This window comes from Plecotus auritus (genome assembly GCF_963455305.1).
Source record: "Plecotus auritus genome assembly, chromosome: 3".
NCBI lineage: Eukaryota > Metazoa > Chordata > Mammalia > Chiroptera > Vespertilionidae > Plecotus > Plecotus auritus.
The window spans coordinates 9744275-9759623 of NC_137772.1; the positions used below are offsets into that span (position 1 = coordinate 9744275).

General features: G+C 46.0%; 1 protein-coding gene across 1 annotated transcript; it reads right to left on the minus strand.

Moving 5' to 3' along the window:
* Positions 1-328: 328 nt before the first annotated feature.
* Positions 329-12080, minus strand: CCDC110 (coiled-coil domain containing 110; the record flags this gene model as incomplete). The annotated part of the gene is made up of 8 exons (XM_080659008.1): positions 329-378; positions 938-3044; positions 3721-3780; positions 3879-3983; positions 6054-6119; positions 6396-6451; positions 11606-11788; positions 12071-12080. 8 exons carry the CDS (start codon positions 12078-12080, stop codon positions 329-331), a joined length of 2637 nt encoding a protein of 878 aa, XP_080515134.1.
* Between the last annotated feature and the right edge of the window lie 3269 nt (positions 12081-15349).

A 15349-nucleotide genomic window follows, 5' to 3' on the forward strand; every position in this document is an offset into this window, starting at 1 on the left:
TACCTCTGACCCAGGTGTCTCATGTCTTCCACTAGAACTCATGGAACTGTGAGGCTAACATAATAGCCTACAAGTTGGGTGACATCTCATACTGTTCACAGTTCTGGGATATATATGTAATATGTAATATGTACTATATAATATACAATGTATAATATATAATATAATGTATAAGATATAATATATATAAAATTCCAATTTCTAATTAAAAACTAGTCTACTGTAATAAATTACAGTGTAAATGTAATCATATGTAAAAGCAAATTAAAATTATTTTGTAGACAAAAAGTTCTTGCACAAAAGATGTTGAAACATTGATTTTAGAAATTTATTTACATCTCTTGGATGGAAGCAATTGATACAGTTTACTTGGAATTCCTGGGAAGAAAGAAGAATTTGTTTTAACGTGGGAGTGCTGCATATACTTCAGAAAAAAAACAATAATTAAAAAAAACCCGTGCTTCCTCCCAAAGTTGCTTTGTGCGTATACAATGTATAGAAGTAATATGAATAAAATGACATGAATTTTATAAAAAAGAGCAAAACCTCTAAATAATTCCACTATATAATAAATTGGATACAAATCCTACAAAACTAAATTGTATTCATCTTAAAAGTTTCCTTCTTTTTTTAAAATATATTTTTATTGATTTCAGAGAGGAAGGGAGAGGGAGAGAGAGATAGAAACATCAATGATGAGAGAGAATCATTGATCGGCTGCCTCCTGCACATCCCCTACTGGGGATCAAGCCCTCAACCCAGGCATGTGCCTCGACGGGGAATTGAACCATATATTGAACCAGCTTTATAGTTCAATGCTCAACCACTGAGCCACATGGGCCAGGTGAAAAAGTTTCCTTCTTATTACTGTCCTCTGACTAGTGCCCAGTAGGCTAAAGGAATCTTACTTTCTATGAATCCACCACAATATACATACCTTTCAATTCAGGAGCTGAAGGCCTATTCCTGGGACCAGAGGTGTCTCCATAAGTATCATAGTTGTCAAAATGGAATTTCTCTCTTCTTGATATGTAACCCATTTTTGATAGATCACCATGCTGACCACAAATTTTTTGAGTTAGATTTAAATATTCTCTTTGAAGATTCCGCATCTCAAACTCCAAGGTGTCCCGCTCATTCTCTATACTTCTCACGTAGTTCTCTAAAAGTATTTTGTCTTCTGCAAGTCTACTGATGCTGCTTTCAAACTTCATATTTTCTTGACTATGTTTTTTTAGTTCTTCTTTTAGAATCTGATTATCTGTTTTAATTTCCATGACCATTTTTGATAACATTTCACATTCATTGCCCATTTCGGATAAACTATTCTTATAAATACTTGCTTCTGATTTTGCGTTTTTTATTTCATTCAGGAAATTCTCTTCGGTAGTAGACTGGTATGTTTGAATGTTCTCAATTTCTCTTTCCATCATTTGCCTGGCAGCAGTAGATTCTTGTAATGTTGTTGCAAGACTAACTTTTTCATTATTGACTGTTTCTATTATTTGAAGCAGTGCCTCTTGTTCAGATTTTGCCAATCTTTCTCTCTCTTTCAGCTGCACTATCTCTAGCTGGTTTTCTTTTAGTTCATTTTCAAGCGAGCTTTTTTCCTTTAGAAGCTGGTAGGTTTTCTTCTCTAACATTTCCCTTTCATCTTGTACCAACAGAATATTTGTTTTCATTGATTCCATTTCTATGCTCATTCGATTATATTCATTATTGACAATGGCCATATCATTTTGAGTTTTGTGTTCTTTACTTTTCAGTTTATCTAATGTTTCTATCATTTGTTGTTTCTCCAAAGAAAGTTGACTATTTTTTTCCTCTAGAGTTTTATTTTGTCCCTGGAGAACATTATATTTACTAATTACTTTTTTCAATTCTTTAATACATTCTTTGCCATCTTCTTCTTTTTTAATTAATTGGGACTGAATAGTGTTCTTTTCTTCAACCAAATCCTTAAGTTGCTTTTCATATATTTCAATTTTCTGAATCAGAGATTGTGTGGTAAAGACCAGAGGTTTTATTTTGGTCTTAAGGGTTAGATTTTCATTCTCCAGCTCTGCTACTTTTTTCTGTATCTGCAGAGATTCTTTTAGGTAATTCTGTAAGTACTGAATTTTTGCAACACACTGCTCAGTCATGGAATTGACTTTGGATGTTTTCTCATTTTCAAATATTATTGGTCCTCGTTTTACTACAAGTGGTTGCCTTTCTTGGTCTTTCATTTCATATTTTGTCGAGTCAAAGAATGATGGTGTAAATGGAAGTCTGGAATGGAATTTTAAATCTGTAGTATTCTTGTTAGTGATAGGAATTTCTTTGTTTTTCTCATTCTTCTTTCCCCTATGTGTTTCACCCCTAGACAATTTTTTACATTTTCTACAAAAATTCAGATGGAATTTTGACACTGATTCCCTGAGTGGGACTAATTTGTTTATTAATGCCTCTAATTCTAAAATTCGCTTTGATTTTATATCTTCATTTAAGTTACTTTCCATATTTTCACCCTTAATAAAGTTAATTTTGTCCTTGTGAATGGGGGACAGGTCATATGGAGTATTACTTTGAACATCTGTATCCATCTTTAAAGTTTGAAGTTCATTTGTGAGTGCCAGTTCCCTGTCGTGTGACGTTTGAAGCTCTTTCTTCATTTGCTTGATAGAATGGCAAATATCATCTAAATTTTCACGAAATCCCTGCTTGGGGAAAGGCACAGCAATTTTGGAATTACCCAGAATTACCGTATCAGCTTGAGGCATAACATTTTGAGGGGCATTAGCTAGAAAACTATACATGTTATAATTCTTCAACATGTCAGAATTTTCTGAAGTTTTCATAATTACGTTTGAGGCTGAATTATCCATTGAAGGTCTTAGAGTTAATATGTCCTTGAAATGTATCTGGGGTGGCATATTTACACTTGGAGAGAGACTGTTGCCATTATCGCTACTGAATTTTTCTTCCTTTGAAGGAAGAGTCCTCGAGTCCTCAAAAGGATGAATTTTCTCCACAGAGAGGATTTCTTCTTGATTTTCTGCAGGCTAGTAACAATAAAAAGCACACTGTAAACGTGCTGTCATGTGCCACATGACCAACATACTCAGATAACATTCTGCGGAGGATTTGTTTTTGCAAGCAAACGAACATTTTAATCACATCGACAGCAAAGAAACCCAACAAGTATGATTCATTTCCTCCAGAAAATCTAGCAGCAGTTGAGATCTGTAACTCTGGTCTTTGCAATTTGCTTAGAAAGTATTCTTATTTCCTTCAGGGGTGAGACACATGGGCCAACCCCTCAATTTCAGAAATAGACATCTAACCTCTCTCAAGAGACCGTCACAGATGGATAGGAAAGATAGAAGCAATAGGCTAAATGGGAGCTTAAAGGAAAAATGGATATTTCCACTTCTCGGCTATTTGTCTCCCTCAGCTTGCATTCCTAGTTCCAGATGATCTAGGGCCATGAGTATCCTGAAAATGTGAGTGCTAATCAGTATAGACACAGGGACACTGGGATGGACCTGTCCTAGCGCATTCACCCCGGGTCTAGGTCAATCCTAAAGTAGAAAAACTCAAAAGTGGACAGGTAAGTGATAACAACTGCCTTGTATGTCATTTACTTGGGAATCTTTGGGTATCTGGACTAAGTTAAATGCCCTTCATACACCCTCCTAAGGGAAATGGGATGTTGCACAAGTATGGGGGTAAACGCACGCCTTTTAGGATTTTCAGGACAGGAATTTCCTTCTTTTCCTCTCTGACAATCCAGTCGCCCTGTGAAGAAGGGGAAAATGTAAAGTTGAAGATCAACTGGTTGTTGTAACATTTTTGAAATACCCAACTATAGAATGATTTTGTACAGAATAACATACCTTTTCATGGTGTGTGTTGAATACTAGACTTTTTTCTGAGCTAAATTGTGGGTTTTCTACTTCAATAATACTTTTGTTCAGTATTTCACTGATTTCAGATTGTACCTTTAAAAAGATAAATCGAGAATGTTAGAATTTGATTTCAGGTTTATAAACTTATGAATGTCCAGGAGTAACAGTATAATTAAAAGATAACTTTTAACTTCCCACATGTAAAAATTCTTTCCCATCACATAAAATATAAATTAAAACTTAACTTATTGTAATCTATATAATTAAATATATCTTTAATAAAGTGATCCCCTTGTTATGGGATTATAAAATTAGAAAGACTAAACTTAGGAAAACAATAAAATCGTATGCAGTATATTCAAATAGTTTTAGATGTTTGATTTTTACGTTGTTGAACGCATCAGAGATCTCTTGTTATGCCCAGATTTTGTGATCCCCAAAGACCACCAGGGAGCCGAGTCCGATGCAAAAGCAAAGAGCCTTTATTCGAGCTAGCTCGAGCTCCCCGTCCACCACACTCCCCGACCCAGTGGCAGGAGGCAGAGAGAGAGCCCCAGGCCCCAAACGGCTGATTTATAGGGGGCCTGGGAGAGGTAGGAGGGGAGAGGTAGTGTGGCCTCTGCTGATTGGTCGGTGTCAGGTTGCACATGGGGGCAGGGCGCGGCTTACTTTCCTCTTGCATTTCTATTGGCTAATTCAAAAGTGTGGTTTGGGCTCTTGGAGAGGTTCTAGGGCGGGAACCTGACTTCACCAGGTGGAGGACATGGAACAAAGGGAACATGGAGTCGGTCTCTCCCGGCCCTTTCACTCTGACCTCAGAATGGAACCTACTCTGTCACTCTCAGGAGTTCCATCTCATCTTCCCATTTCCCTGCAATTGCTTTTGGTACAAGAATATTGGGGTGAAGTTTATATCGAGTCTTTAGTGAGTCAGTGTTGTGCTCTGCAGCCCCAATGTTCATGCCCAAGCCTCCTCTTCACACTAGCCTGCATTCCTCCTGGGTCAAGTCCATGCAGCGTTGGTGATACTGACCCCACCTCCAGCTCCAGGCGCGGTAGGGGACTCAGCCCTAACCAGTGGGAGCATTGCCTCCCTTGGCACGTGATTGGTTCCAGCACTGTATGGGACCGGACCTGGGCCAATCAGAATCAGGCCGAGAACCTCAGCAGAAACTGGGAAGAGGGAAAAGCATGGTCCCCTCTCTGTCTGTCTGGGATCTGCAGGGAGAAAGGTGTGGAACGCCTGGCAGCCCTCTGTCACTGCGTGGTGTCTGAGGATCCATTTCCGTGGAAAGCAGACACGGAGCGTGACAGGCTCCTTGATGACCTGAGTCCTCATCACGTGACTTCAGCCTTCCCCGAGTGAAAATCCCTAGGGTTTTCAGTTACCCCCAGCTAGTGCACTTCCTCCCTTAGTCAGTTTGGGTTAAATTTTGTGTCACTTATTATTATTATTATTTTAAAAATATATTTTATTGATTTTTTTACGGAGAGGAAGGGGGAGGGGTAGAGAGTGAGAAACATCGATCAGCTGCCTCCAGCACACATCCTACTGGGGATGTGCCCGCAACCAAGGTACATGTCCTTGACCGGAATCGAACCTGGGACCCCCTCATCCGCAGGCAGAGCTCTATCCACTGAGCCAAACCAGTTAGGGCTATCATTTTTTAAAAAAAATATATTTTTATTGATTTCAGAGAGGAAGGGAGAGGGAGAGAGAGACAGAAACATCAATGATGACAGAGAATCATTGATTGGCTGCCTCCTGCACACCTCCCACTGGGGATGGAACCCGCAACACCAGCATGTGCCCTTGACCGGAATCAAACCCAGGACCCTTCAGTCCGCAGGCTGACGCTCAATCCACTGAGCCAAACAGACTAAGGCAGATTTTGTATCATTTATAATGAGAGTCCCTGTCTGTAGACTATATATAGTCAGTCTAAAAAAAAAAACACCCAGTGAATGCTATTTCTTTTTGTCTCATATCCGAGTATATATAACAGAATATAGTTTCCCCCAAATTCTGAGCCTGGGAATGTTGTGGCCTCTAGTATATTACATTCTGTATCGGCTGATCAATTGGCCAGGGGTCCTCAGTTATCAATGTGGATGATCGATTCTGTTTGGATATTTCCCGTGTGCAGACGAAGTGAGACATACCATGCTGACGTTCTGCAGAGTCTGTATGCGGAGAGCCTGGAACGATTCCAGTTGATGCTGAAGGGCCTGTAACACAATGAACAAGGCGTGGGATTGGGCATTTTGGGGGAGGCGAACCTGTGCTTGAATGGTCATGGTTTTGCGTTAATATCCCCGAAGATGCCATTTAGCAGGAAGGACCCCAGGAAGGCCAGGTACTCACCGTCTTCGCCATTCTTGCTAACGCTCCAATGCATTTTCATGAAGATTCTTGTGGACAACGCGTACGTATCGAGAAATTATTTATTTCTGAAAACGATCAGCCTTTTACAAACATGTTTGGAGAAAATCAAACATACTCACTTTCAATGCTGACTGCGGCTGGACTTGATTTTCTGATTCTGCTATGCAGCCATATTCTAAAAAGAAAAATTGAACAACCGTGTGGTTTCTTTTCTAAGTTTTGTTTTTGAGCAACTGTCATGGGAAGCAGTCCCCTGTTCTGGATGGTGAGACGAAGAGATAACGAGCATTTGAGGTTCACATTAGGAAGAACCCAAGGCCAGTCACATAGTAAGTGTAAGAAAGAATTGTTTTCACTTAAAGTATCTAGCTGAGGTTGTAAAAATGGTTTGACTTGTAACACCAAACTGGAAACTTTCAAAAACTCAAATATTTTTGTTTGTTTCTGGGATATAAACTATATGCATATTTTTGGTAAAAATACTAATAATCCTCATGTTATGAGAGACCGTAGCAAACTACTGTATGGGCCTTGGTGTCCATGAAACAGCCATGTAACATTCTTTCTCCTTATCATGGAAAACAAGTCGGATGAACGGAGCCTAAGTTTTGCCACGCTCTTCCAGTCGTATGAAGATCCGCGTGTTCCTTCCCAGAAAATAGGTTACAGATCTGCATCAGGGGAGAGACTACATACATTTCCTGACACACACACACCCCTTTGTTCCAATGGCTGGCTACTCCCTTACTTTGTAAAGTTTTAGAATTTAAAAACAATGCAGTGTCTGCATGAAATGAAAGTTAGGAGAAAATGTGCCCCTAAGCTGATAAGTTCTGCCATATGCGAAGGTTTTTTTTTTTTTTTTTTTAATATCTATTTTTGTTATTTTTATTTACTTATTTATTTTTAATCCTCACCTGGAGATATTTTTTTCCATTGTTTTTTAGAGAGAGTAGAAGGGAGAGGGAGAGACAGAAACACCAATGTGAGAGAGACACATCGATTGGTTGCCTCCCGCATACCCCTGACCAGGGCAGGGAGCTTGCAACCCAGGTACGTGCCCTTTGACTGGGATCGAACCCGGGACTCTTCAGTCCGTAGGCCGATGCTCTATCCACTGAGCCAAACTGGTCAGGGCCCGAAGCGAAGGTTGTGAGAGAGGTCAGCACGTCTTCTTTGGCATAACAGTCTGCCAGACTGCCCTATCTTCCATAAGCTGGTGGCAAAGTATGACCCCTCCCTGCCCACTGGCCCTCATCACTGAGAGGGCAACTCGGGCCCAGAGCCTGGGGCCATGTAGCCATTTAAAGAATTCCACCTTCACGGTGGGCAGGCAGGGACAGCAGGCCCACTGGGGTGTTGCTCAGCTTTGCGTCTGACTGGGGAAGAAATGGGAGTCTGAAACGGTGATCTCAGGTGAAAAGGAACTCGATGGAGGTGTGGACCAGTGCAGCAAAGCTTCCTAAAGTTCTTTAGACTCTAAAACAACCTCTGCTGATGTACTCGGAGAGATCAAAATGCAAAACAAAAAGAATGTATCACCAAGAATTCCACCACCCACAGCTAGCTGTTGTTAACATTGAGTACTCCCCCGACCTCCCCCCTCCCCCCTCGGCATGTATGTGGAAAAAACAGAATGATTTTAGAACAGTGGGGTCATATTACACATGCTACTTGAAAATAAATGGCATCGAATTTACGTTTAATAGAATAAAAACTACAAATTATTGCTGGTATTCAGATCTTTTTTCACTACATGAGAGATTATTTCCTCTGAGATCACTCTAAGCCAGTGGTCGGCAAACTGTGGCTCGCGAACCACATGCGGCTCTTTGGCCTCTTGAGTGTGGCTCTTCCACAAAATACCACGGCCTGGGCGAGTCTATTTTGAAGAAGTGGCGTTAGAAGAAGTTTAAGTTTAAAAAATTAGGCTCTCCAAAGAAATTTCAATCGTTATACTGTTGATATTTGGCTCTGTTGACCAATGAGTTTGCCGACCACTGGTCTAAACTAATGAAAATATATCAGGAAGAGGATTATGAGGCTGGAATTTTAATGTTTTTTTAATAACAAGCATTTCTACTGTATTCAGTGTTGACTTACTCCCTGCCAAGAGCACAGTTATGAGAAAATGAGCATCATACTTCCTCCCACAGCTGCTTCCCACTTGTTATGATATTTGCTAGTTATATTGTTTTTCACACTGCGAAGTTTTATGATGTTTAATTTTGTTCTGTAACCATAATTTCCACAAAGCCATTTCACACACAGCTAGGATGTTATTATTGCCAATAATTTCAGCCCAACTTTGTTCTTCATGGATTTACTGTCCACAATTCCATCTCCTCCCGCACCTGCAGCCGCCAACTCCGTCTTCTCCCTTGGTCTCATTAGGAGGCCTTGCAAGTTCAAGGCTGAATACAGGACTTCTTTTGCTAAAACCAAGGAAGAAAAGTGGCCCACAGAAATCTAAAGACTTAGTTAAGTAAATAAAAGCTTGTACAGAAAGAACATGGAGTTTGTATACTGGCCTAGATTTTATATCACTTATAACGGGAGTCCCTCCCTCCCTCTCTTCTTTCCCGACCACGGTATGTTCGCAGTTCCCACGCCGCTACTTTTCAGACGGCTCCCTGGCACCCTAAGCAACTCTGCTCAGAGTTTCTCTCATCTGCCATCGCCCTTCCGGGAGTCCCTGGGGTCTAGCCCTCTGCGATACCGTTTTGAAGCCACTGTGTTTTCTTTCCTCTGCACTTCTCTGTGGCCTCATCCTTAGGGGAGTGCTTGGGGGAGGGGAGAGCATTTGGAGCCGTGTGGAGCCTTTGTTGGAGGACGTGATTTCTGCTGCTGTGTTTTTCCCTGGGACTCTTGTTAGAATGGGAGGTGCATCCTGTTTCCATAGGAAATACTCTTTTTTTAAAAAAATGATTTTATTGATTTCAGAGAGAGGAAGGGAGAGGGAGAGATAGAAACAGCAATGATGAGAATCATTGATCAACAGCATTGCGCACGCAACCTACTGGGGATCGAGCCTGGAACCCCGGGCATGTGCCCTGACTGGGAATCGAACTGTGACCTCCTGGTTCATAGGTCGACGCTCAACCACTGAGCCACGCTGGTTGGGCCAAGGGCAGTTTCTGTGCAGCGACAGGGACAGAGCCCAAACGAAGTGTCTTGAGAAGGGAACGGACTGTGAAGATCTGTCCAGCACTGAGTACAGGCCCTTCTTTCTTGTTTTACTATGGAAGCGAATAGGAGCCTAATGGAATAGGGTCCATGTTGGAAGAGATGTGAAGAGCAAGAAGGATTTTTTAAGCCTGGAAGCATCTAGTGTGCCTGCTGGCTGCTGGAGTCCTATAGGAGACAGGGAGGAGGAGGAGATTCGGAGAACGAGGGAGGCTGATTGCGGAAGCTGAGTGAGAATTGCAGGAGAGAGAGGACTCGCAGGCCGTGACCTTTGATTGAAACGGGCAAGGCAGAGGGTATGGGTACCCAGCCAGGTAGGCTCGCAGATTTGAAAGCAGAAGTGAAGGAGTTTGGGTCTGACTGCTTCTATTTTTTCCCTGTACTATGAGATCCTGTAGTTAGTTGAGAGGGAGTGGTGAGAGGCGTGGACACACGGAGAGTGAAATAGTCATCTTGGAGAGGGTTTGGAAAAGCATTTTCTGGGAAATAAAGTAAGTTTCCCTAACAGCATTGAGCTGCGTGGTATGACTCAGAGTGAGTGTTTTCCCAGCAATGTTCAGGTGACTGGGTGACAGTACAGAGCAGGCAGAGGGGTGGATTTTTCTGTTTTTTAAAGCTATTCAAGTAAGTTTTTGTTCTTCTTATGAGTTTCTTTTTTTTAAATATATTTTATTGATTTTTTTACAGAGAGGAAGGGAGAGGGATAGAGAGTTAGAAACATTGATGAGAGAGAAACATGGATCAGCTGCCTCCTGCACACCCCCTACTGGGGATGTGCCCGCAACCAAGGTACATGCCCTTGACCGGAATCGAACCTGCGACCTTTCAGTCTGCAGGCCGACGCTCTATCCACTGAGCCAAACCAGTTAGGGCTTCTTATGAGTTTCTTATGGCTGCTGTTTATTTCCAAAGGGAAGAAATCCTTAAAAAAACACAGAGAGTTCTGGAATTCTGGAATCGGAAGAGAAATTATCACAGAAGCACAGGAGGGCGAACACAATCTACACGGCCATTTAGGTCCCTGCGGCAGGCAGGCACAGTATTGGGGGGCGGGGGAGGGTGCCGACCACGGAGAGGCTCAGGGCCCAGCCCTGAAGAAGCTCACACTCCCGGGAGTGCACGGACTAGGGTTCATACTATGTTAGACGTAAATTCTCTAGCTGTGTCTGTCCTCTGAAGTGTCAGAAGTGAGAAACAAGATAATTACAGTGGAATGGCTTTGAGGGGGTTAAGTAAAGGTCTGGGGGATTTACTCTGAAGCTTGCGGAAGATTAGGTCACACTCAGTGCACACAGGAAGTCTTGGGTGCGGGAATCCTGTGCTGGTTTCGGCTCTTGGGGTCACCCCTTCTCTCAGCACCTCTGTGCCTGGATTACCCACATTCCACATGTAGGTTATCTGCCCCTGGGGGTCCGAGCCTGGCCCATCAGCTAGATAGCGCCTTCCACCCAGGTGCTCTGCTTCCTCCCTGGCGGTCACGCTGACCCCCAGGCCCTCCGAGAGGCCTGCAGCCTCGGCAAGAGACTCCAGTGTTCCAGCTGGCTGGGTATTCACACACTCCCTTGGCATGCTTAGCTGGAGCTTGTCAATGGAGCTCTGTGGTTATTGCAAACACCCTCCCCACAGAATACCCTAAATATCCATCCATAAATATTTACTATAAGAAGTATTGCTTTTGGGAAAAGGATATGTCTTTCTGGTGTTGCAAAAAAAATAAAATAAAATAAAAAATCAACAGTTCCTGTCTGGTGTTGAGAGAACCAGTATAGTACAGTGTGGTGTTTAAGGCCTGGATCTGGACCGACCCCACCGAACACTGGGCTCTGTTACTTGCTACCTGTGTGACCTCTCTGTGCCTCAGTTCCCTCACTCCTACTGTGGGGATGATGGTAGTATCTACTTCACAGGTTGTTGTGAGATCAAACGAGTTGATGCATTTAAATGCGCTGAACATCTGGCACAAAGTGATGCGCTGTTCAGCTGTTCTTGAACTGTCCCATATACCAGTTCCTGGGAGTATGCATGTGCTGGGAGCACACCAATTGCGCCGGTGGATTTAAGCAGTTGACCAGATACCTGGAGTCAAAAGGCAGACACGTTTATCACGCCCTCGCCCTGGGAGCTTTGGTCCCAGAGAGTTTACCTGTTTCACTGCCACCACTTTCCTTTGCCCCCTCAGAGGAATTTAGGATCTTGGACGCTGAAAGGAGGACGCAGTCAACTTCATCCCTTTCCTGATGAAGCTTTTCTGTAACAGAACCAGACATGGCTTTTGGTGTTGGTGGAAGCAGGGAGGCGGGGCGCGGGGATTCGGGACGCCGATGCCCTAAGAGGCCACCAGAGGGCGTGCTGGGGCCACGCAGCGGCGGCTGGACCCGGCGGCTTGGAGGCTAGAAGCTGTAGCTGGGCGCAGGGATGGAGGCAGCACTTTTCTGGGGGGAGCCGGTGTGCGGGTGTGCGGCTAGTCAAGAAGACCGGATGGTCTGGATGGGATGGTCCAGACTCTAGGCGGGGATGAAGGGGCCAGGCCCGGGGAGGCGGCCCCCTCCACCCCCCATCCACCGACCACAGGTTCCCCTCCAGGGACTGACCCCATCCAGGCTCTTACCCGGGCTCATTTCTGCGGCTCAAACTCTCTTTTCTTCCCAACTGCCTTCTCCCCTGCATTCCGCTCAGTTGCTTCCCGCTGGGGCAGCCCGTTGCCTGGTAACGGGATGGTTTGGTCGCCACATGCGCACGTGGGCGCGAGCATGGGTGGGGGTAGGGGGAGGAAGAAGGCGCGCGCTGGGGTCCGGGGTCCTGGGCCCGGGATGCACCCCCCCTCGGACCCCCAGCCGCACCTGGGTCAGCTGCAGGTGAGAAGGTCCACCCTTTGCTGTACCCTCCAACCCGGGACCGTCTCCCTAGGGCGATTTTCTCCTCCCCGTCTTCCTGTTGGCCCAGAACTTGCTGGTCCAAAGCTGTGCTGAGAAAAGGGAATGTGTGGAGACAGGCAAACACGTAGGGGCTTCTACCTTTTTTTCTGATCTCAGTTTCATTGTTTGTTTGCTTTACGCTGTGTTGTTCCTCTTATTTCAACCCTTTCATCAGAGCAGGTTCAGCTGTGGGGTTTGAATGGCCCAAGACCAATACTGTAAAGGGCTTTTGTTTGCTGTGGTTCAGAGAAGACACCTGTTTCCAATAATGCACTGAACATAGCGATGCATTACAATAGACACATTAAAGCTGTCGCAGCATGCGAACGCCCTCGGCAAACCATCGCTGCACGTGGCCTTGGAGGCGGGCATGGTCAGCTAAGGGCTGGCTGGCCCACCGTCCGTTTTTGTCCCACTCAGAAAATGGCGCTCTTTAAGTAAACGTTTTAAATGAGTAGATATTAATTTTGCAATAATATCCATTACAGATTTTGAAGGGAAAATGTAGACCCAAAATACCCCACACTACACAATGTCTCAATACTCCCGACTACATGGATGTATCTCTTACAAGGACACGCTTCAACGCGGGCCCAATGGAGCATTGCCATTTGGAAATTAACATTGATGCATACTTACCATCTATCATCAGACCCCACGCAAGTTTCACCTGTTCTCCCGATAATGCCCTTTATAAAAGTAAAGGGTCCTGTCCAGAATCTTGTATACATGCAGCTGTCATGACACGTCTCTTCGCTCAGGTCTCACGGACTCGGCATTTCCTACTTTATTCAGTGGGTGAAAGTGGATCCTCGTCTGTGGTGAACCTGTGTACACTGCTGTTTACATGTCCCTCACTGGGCTCGTGGGAGTTTCTCTAGCTGGCTTCTGTGTACTTCCGACACGTCCCCCTCATTCCTGGAGCATTTCTTCATGTTCTTCATGGACCAGATCTCCCAGGCTCCTCCTGTTCTCTGCCTGCCCAGCCTGTGAGCCGGCCATTTCTCCAAGGAGCCTTTGCCTCTTTGAGAGGAGAATGGTTTTCAGCAGACAGGATGTGAGTGCTAAGCATGCATGTGGCTACCCAGGCATAGCTGCTCGCAGGCCATCTCAGTGGACAGAGCTAGGGAATGTCTGTGTGCACGTGTATTTACATTCACACACACACACCTGTATTATTTCTATATCTATCTATCTATATCGAGTCCCATATGTTCACAATACCCCTGGTTTAACATCACAGTGGTCTTTCTCATTTTCATTTCCATGTTTGTAATTTATCAACAGTAAGAAAGTTGACTCTCCTTACCTTTTATGTATTTATTAGGGGCCCAGTGCACGAATTCGTGCACCTTAAAAGGAACTGATGGACCGAGACCCGCCCCTGTGCCCACCGAGGCTGCGGTGGGCACAGGGGCGGGTCTCGGTCCATCCTCCATGCCCCTGCCCGGCCTCTCCTGCAGCGGCCCCCGGTCCTCTGTCTGCCAGCAGCCCTGGTCCTGCCACCACCGCTCCCATGCGCTGACTGTGCCGGCCCTGCTCACACCTGCTGATGGCATGGAGTGATTGCGGCTGTCGCCAGCAGCGGGTGTGAGCAGGGCTGTTCCCAGCAGTGGGTGTGAGAGGTGGCTGCCGGTCCTGATTGCCCCTCAGGATCAGGGAAAGGTGGAGAAGCCACGAGGGGTGATTGGGGCTGGCAGCTGCCACTCGCACCCGCTGACGGCACTGAGTGATCGGGGTTGGCACCGGGCGCTGGCAGTGGGTGTGAGCAGCGGCCCTGGCACTGGCAGCAGGTGCAAGCTCCAGGTGCGACCACGGCATGCGGGAGCAAAGAATTTTCAGTAACCACCAGAGGCTTACCACAATGACAGCGACCTGTGCCCTGCCTTGGTCTGGCGCCCCCGCTCACCTGCTCCACCATCCTGCTGTGGCTGATGCTCCCCATGTTCCACGCTCTGCCACCTGCTGCCTATGCCTGCCATGTTCTGCGCGCGCCCCCTGGTGGTCAGTGCACGTCATAGCGACCAGTTGTTTGGTTGTTTGTTCCGTTGTTCCACCGTTTGATCTATTTGCATATTAGGGTTATGTATAATATACTAGTGGCCCGGTGCATGAAATTCATGCACGGATGTGGGGGTGTCCCTCAGCCCAGCCTGCACCCTCTCCAACCTGGGACCCCTCGAAGGATGTCCTACTGCCGGTTTACAGGGATCGGGCCTAAACTGGCAGTCGGACATCCCTCTCACAATCTGGGACTGCTGGCTCCTAACTGCTCACCTACCTGCCTGCCTGATTGGTCCTAACCACTCTGCCTGCCGGCCTGCTCACCCCTAAATGCACCCCCCCCCCCGCCAGCCTGATCACCCCCAACTGCTCCCCGTGCCAGTGTGCTTGCCCCTAACTAACCCCCCTGCTGGCCTGCTTGCCCCCAACTGTCCCCCTGCTGGCCTGCTCACTCCAAACTGCCCCCCCCCGGCTGTCCTGATCACCTCCAACTGACCCCCACTGACAGCCTGCTCGCCCCCAACTGGCCCCCCTGCTGGTCTGCTTACCCCCACCAGCCCCGCCCCCCACCAGCCTGATCACCCACAACTGCCTTCCCCTCTTGGCCTCTAACTGCCTCTACCTCGGCCCCGCCACCATGGCGTTGTCCAGAAGAACGTCCGGAAGGTCTCCTGGAAGGTCTCCCAGTCTAATTAGCATATTACCCTTTTATTAGTATAGAGGCCTGGTGCACGGGTGGGGGTTTGCCCTGAAGGGTGTCCCGGATCAGGGTGGGGTCCCCACTGGGGTGCCTGGCCAGCCTGGGTGAAGGGCTGATGGCTGTTTGCAGGCTGGTCAAGCTCCCCAGCGGGGACCCTCACACCATGAGGGTGTGGCCAGCCTGGGTGAGGGGCTGATGGCCATTTTTCAGGCTGGCCATGCCCCCCACAGAGACCCAAGCTCATATCCCCTTTTTTTTTTCTATTTCT